Source organism: Homarus americanus, unplaced genomic scaffold (assembly GCF_018991925.1).
Source record: "Homarus americanus isolate GMGI-L3 unplaced genomic scaffold, GMGI_Hamer_2.0 scaffold20465, whole genome shotgun sequence".
Lineage (NCBI taxonomy): Eukaryota > Metazoa > Arthropoda > Malacostraca > Decapoda > Nephropidae > Homarus > Homarus americanus.
The window spans coordinates 2,224,376-2,230,183 of record NW_024756914.1 but is presented as its reverse complement, the minus strand read 5'-3'; the positions used below and the strand labels follow the sequence as shown (position 1 = coordinate 2,230,183).

General features: G+C 33.1%; 1 protein-coding gene across 1 annotated transcript; it reads right to left on the bottom strand.

Annotated features, from left to right (window-relative positions):
• Nucleotides 1–802: 802 nt before the first annotated feature.
• LOC121857143 lies at nt 803–4,824 on the bottom strand. The gene is made up of 4 exons (XM_042353035.1): nt 4,691–4,824; nt 3,635–3,875; nt 2,815–2,953; nt 803–2,396 (listed from the first exon to the last, which is right to left on the bottom strand). Exons 1-4 carry the CDS (start codon nt 4,777–4,779, stop codon nt 2,335–2,337), a joined length of 531 nt encoding a protein of 176 aa, XP_042208969.1. The 5' UTR covers nt 4,780–4,824; the 3' UTR covers nt 803–2,334.
• Nucleotides 4,825–5,808: the final 984 nt, after the last annotated feature.

Below are 5,808 nucleotides of genomic sequence, written 5' to 3'. Positions count from 1 at the left end.
GACTTACAATTTTTGTCATTTCGGCCAAAAAATGGATTTTGTTCAAAATTTCAGTATAGATAGTAATAAATCATAGCTTTGGCTTGGAGAATTTTCAAAGTATAGTAATATTTAATTTTCTTGTAATTTTGATACTTAAACTTAATGTTTATTTAATTTATAATATAGTTTTAACTTATGCTTTTTATTTTTGTCAAATTGCCACAGGCTGCGACGCCAGATATTTTACCCAATCACTCAACCATTTATATGTACAGAAAACTGTGTTTATAAAAATAATCCTTTTGACTGATGAAATTGTTTTTTGAGGGACAGGCTCTTTCTTTTATACTGCTTCCTTGCCTTGTCAACTTCTCTCTTGTCATACATATTAACCCGTTTTAAATACCTAGTTCACACAGTAGCCATCATCTCAATAGGTCAGTGCTCTCTACCATGGGATGAGGTAGTGTTAAGAATACAGTCCACTGTGATATATAACTTCATCTCCTCTTGTTAAGGAAGTGATTTGGTGTGTAGTTACTGACTTCTTGTTGTAATGATTTAATAGTTTAGTAAGAGCTAAGGGAATTAGTATACTAAGATGGTAAAGGTTCACCTTTGTAGTTTTTAATTTAATTTTTGTGAAATATATTAATGCAGTGACACACAGTATTGTATTTTTGTGCTTAATAAACTAGACAAACTTAGTTGTATGTACCTTGTATTGTATATCCAATGCATTTTGTATTTTAAATATACAACACTCAAACTAAACTTACATGACTGAAGTATGCACAGACAGGAGAAATTATAAAACAGGAACAATTGTTATGTATATTTTATATTTAACAATAAATGTGTTTAAACAATTCTCAATATCAAATCATTGTATTACTTTGGAGAAGAGAAAAATTATTACATTGTTCACAGGGCCAGCTGCTGTACATTACTGTACAGTAATGTATCTCCTTCCAAAGCAAGATGGATTGAGGACCTTCTGTAAGTGTAAATTTTGACTCACAGAGTCTGTGTCTACATGCAATATCCCTGTGCTGTATAAGGGTTGAAATCTGCTTGAGATATAATCTTGGTTAATGGGTTTTCATAAAAACTGAGTAGTCACTGGACATTCCCCACCAAGACCTTATCAGAGAATAGTTTGTCTTGAAGTTTCCACAGACTTGACAAGTCCTTCTGTGGCTAGTTGAAGTGATTATCACATGGCACTGACATCCTTATATTTCTGGATTCAAGTTTCAATAATATAGGCACAATGCATAACTATCTGTGTTCTTTGTAGCTGCATCAAGCAACATGCATACTACATGATAAGGTGGATAAAGTCTTGCCATGCCCCATTGGAAGAACACCTTACCCTTTACATACTACACTATCATATGACACGTAATAACAATTCATAGATTTAGGTAGTCAATGCAAGTACAGTAGAGTACTCTTTATTTTGTTGGGATTTTCTGTAGCGTTCAAGGGTAAATTCATCCTCCACCAATAAGTACTGAACACTGCATGCTAAGAATGGGACATGGTTATAATAATAGCATTGCTCTCCAAGGTTACATATTTACTGAACACCCATCTACAGGTGTTTGTTTAGCAAAGTTGCACAGTCATGTTTGAATGACATTGTAGATATTAATAGCAATAACATCAGTACTTTTCTTCAAATTAAAACAAAATAATTTGGTTGTAATATTAATTTTTAAATAAATTAACACTATTGTGCTTGATAAGTTTTATATACAATCTTACCTAAAGCAAACACCCACTTACTTGTGATTGAACAGCTGCCAAAACTAGAGTAAGTAAATTCCATCGCCACAAGTTAATTTTCAATCACATAAGACGTCACAACTAGCAGAAATATTCAAAATGAAATACCTTGGCCATAGGCACACCTCTAGTTGCAGATGATAATAACTACAGAGTTTGGTGGGGATAGATTTTTGTAGGTTTTAGGCAGATGATACAAGAAAAAGTTAAAGAACGCACCTCTGGACGGACAATACCAGAGACGGTCATATAAGAATGCGACCCCCCCAAAAAGCATCAATAACTGTTAGCGTACTGTACATAATTTCTTAGTAAATTTATTTGAACGAATCTTTGACTGACGGTACAATATTCAGTACTTCAAGTCTGGATTACAGCTCCTGCCCTATTAAATTTTTCACTGAAATTCAATATTGGTACTGAATGAAGAAGTATTATACAAACTGTTAGTTATAAAGATCATCATAACACATGGTAGCCCAAAATAAACGGCCGTTCAGTTCACTACAATGGCTGAATGTCAGTTTGTTACATTGATAAATTTGTGCAATACACTTATGTTCACTCCTTAGCCAAGTCTTCCATCAGAGACATCTGTGTTTTCAGCTCTTCCATCTTAAGCCCTGAAGCAAAGCAGAAAGGCAATTGACAGCTTACAAGGTTGCCTGAGAACATGCAGTAAGTATAATACCTACTGTAGTTGTTTCATTACTAAATACTGTACTGTACATTAAAAATAAAAAGATGTTCAAAATACTTGGGTAACCTGTTCCTGTTTACTGTATATGGGGAGATATAATATAGGATTCAGATAAATACTGAAGAATATTAGTCTTATTTAATGATAAATGAAAGTACTGTAAGTGTTGACAGATAACACACAATAGATGCACAGCCACCACATAAAACACACCTTAGCTTTGAACACATGAATTAATAATTAAAATATTTTTAGGCAGTATCCTCCAGGTAGCTCCTGCAGAAGGGAATCCTATATGTGAGGAATAATTAATGGTAGACCTGCAACAGTGGATATCTTACCTATAGTCTGAATAACTCTTTGTTTTTGACTGTCATTTAGCTTCCCCAACAATGTCCTGTAGTCGTCCATTGTTTCCATAACATGAGCTTGTGTGTCTTCCATATCTTCAGAGAAGTAGACCGTCCCTACAGATGATCTCTAAAGAATTTTAAAAAGTTAATGAATCGACTTCAAATGTAATCAAACTTAATGTTAGTGTACTTGATATTAAAGTTGTTTCCTGACAAGCCTAAGGGCAAATACAATACAGTACTCTACAGTACCTGTACTGTATTGACTTGAACATCATTCACTCGTACTGTACATAAATAAATAACAAAATATTTTCAGATTAACTTAATACAGTAATTGAACAGAATAAAGCATGATGCCTAGTCTTTCTCTAATTAAGAATTAAACAGTATGATGGCTAAATGTATCTTGGTTTTTATATACCATTGATGGGGTCCCCAACTCACTCATTTTATGGTATGGTCTAACTTCTTAAAGCTCTTATGTTCATTATAGGACCACAGTATACTGTATTGTTTTCTATACAGTGCACTGTATAGTAATGACTTATTCTGCACTATATTATTTTACATACAGGTTAAGTGAGCTCAACACTTCAGATAGCTAAGTAAGGTTTTCAAATAATGCTGAGTTAAAAGGACCTAAGTGGATTTGAAGAGGTGTGGGATCAAGAGGTTAAGGTCTTATACAGTACAGTGCTATAATTTAGTAAAAGGTGGGGTTATCTACAAGGATTCTGTATGCTGGAAGGAATAAAAAGTAATTTAAGGTTAGGTAAGTAAAAGTTCAATTGTAACCATCACTCACTGCATCATTCATTAACTCCATGGCTTCTGTGAATTTATCTGAGATAGATTCAACTGCCTTCTTGATCTCTTGTTGTGTCATTTCTTTACTGGATGTATCTGAATAATGACAGCTGCCTGGGACAACTTGCTTCAGCCTCTGCACATGAGCCAAGGTCCATCCATGAAGTGGAGTGACTGGTAATCTCTTTTCAAAATCATTATGTCTCTTATTGGCTGCTTCATTTACTGATGTATAAAATCTGTAAATACATAGATCATTATACATAATACTGTATGACTTTCATTATCCAGCAGAAAAAAAAATTATACCTATACTATACAGTACTCTAAATATCTTGAATTACTTCAAAGATCATTAATTAACACTAATTACTCGAATTTTTAAATTGTGAATCTAGATCCTTAATCAGCATATAAAGTAGCTAGTACCTTTGTTTGAAATTTTAACAAAATCCACGATGTATGATCCCATGCTTCGAAACACATGGTATTAGGTTAGGTGAACTGTTTAGGTCTTTAGGGTTAGGAAGAACAGAAAAAATGGGGTACTCTATTGTAGTTGTGCTCCAAATGCCAGGTCCAAATATCACATAAACTTTTTAATCATTATGGACTGTACAAGTTAGCGGACACAACTTCAATGTTTCCGAGTACTGTAACATAAGTATACAGTAATACACATTCAGACACTCGGAAAACTTAGTGGATGACTGCAGTGTCTTTATTTATGGGAAAAATCAGAGACAAAACCTGAATATGTGAAGGTAAGAAATATAGTTATATTTTATTTGGTAGCTAGATAACCCAGAACCTTGTCATTATATATTACTAACAATAATATTTCCCGTCATTTCAAAATAAAAAGTATTAATGGTTAGTTGTTTCCTCATACAGTTTATTAGATTATTCCTTCATCTAATCACGGTAAATTACGACTGAAATAAGCTTTAAATGGCTTGGGTTGGAGTGATATAAACACAGGATAAGAAACTTGAGATAAGCTTATTTCCACTGTGGTCCTGTCAACACTACTTCACATCATCACACAACACACCTCTTAGATGAAGATATGACAGTTCTCGTCGTGTTGGTGTAAGGTAGGTGGCCTAACAGTCTCAGGCTGGGGTGGGAGAGAGACAGCATCTTAGATCAAGTTTGTTATTAAGGCCAGTCTGACTCTCACCCCCCCCACCCACGAGGAGCAAACCTGGGACTGGAACCGTGACAAGTGATTCACGCTTTAAAGTAATTTGACCAGATTTTATGATGCTTATTTATATTTATATAGGTTATTATAATTGATACCCAAATGTTAAAACTGTACATAAGTAATTGGATTCGTGAGATAACTACTTCAGAAACATCTGTGGTTTTTATAGTGTGTCGATAATAATAATATAACTATTGTATTATTATAAAATATTTTAAAAATCAGGTTTCATCGCTCAAAAATAGTATTTTTTTAATTTTCGGGAAAAGGGTTCGAGGTTTAGTATCGGGTTTGTTCATCTTAACGAGGTTCTAATATTTGAGCATTCGATTCCGAGTGTTTAAATATATTTTTTCTTTGTGAAACATAAAAATTAACAGCACCTAATAACGTGAATGCTGTAAGGAAATAAACATAAAATATTAGAGTCACGTCATGGTTTTCACCTATAAATTTTGATAAAACTCTCATTTTGCATGTCTACATGCGGTGTTTATATATAATCTAACTCCTTATATGAGTTACTGAAGCCTACTATGGAAAGGTCCAATGATGTTCTTAATAACATTTGGCAATATCAGTCTTGAATCAAACAAAGTTTCACGAAGCTTATATTATTGTCAAAATATAGGTTATCAGGAAATTGCTAATATATTTGTAAACACTACTTTAAATAGTCAATAAACTACAAATAAAATAAAATAAAATCTTAAATAATTATAATTTTGATTAAACCTAATAAAAATGACCATAGAGCACTGTGCAGGATTATAATCACGAAATTTATTACACGTTTTCGGATATTTTCCAGGGAATTTATAACAAAGAAGCCTGTATTAATATATAAAAAATAATTATAATATATATATCTTATCTATTTTTGTCAATATACAGGTAAATTTGTTTGAATGTTGGATAATAGTCGAGAAGAAAGTATAGACGACAGACCCTGGGCCGCCGCG

Bases quoted from the DNA above. Each gene is read 5' to 3' on its own strand.
- LOC121857143 (XM_042353035.1), bottom strand. From the start codon at position 4,779: ATGCTGTCTCTCTCCCACCCCAGCCTGAGACTGTTAGGCCACCTACCT. The intron at 3,876-4,690 runs GTGTGTTGTGTG...ATGTATTTACAG, and splicing joins GTCATATCTTCATCTAAGAG to ATTTTATACATCAGTAAATG. The intron at 2,397-2,814 runs GTAAGATATCCA...GCTTTGCTTCAG, and splicing joins AAGAGTTATTCAGACTATAG to GGCTTAAGATGGAAGAGCTG.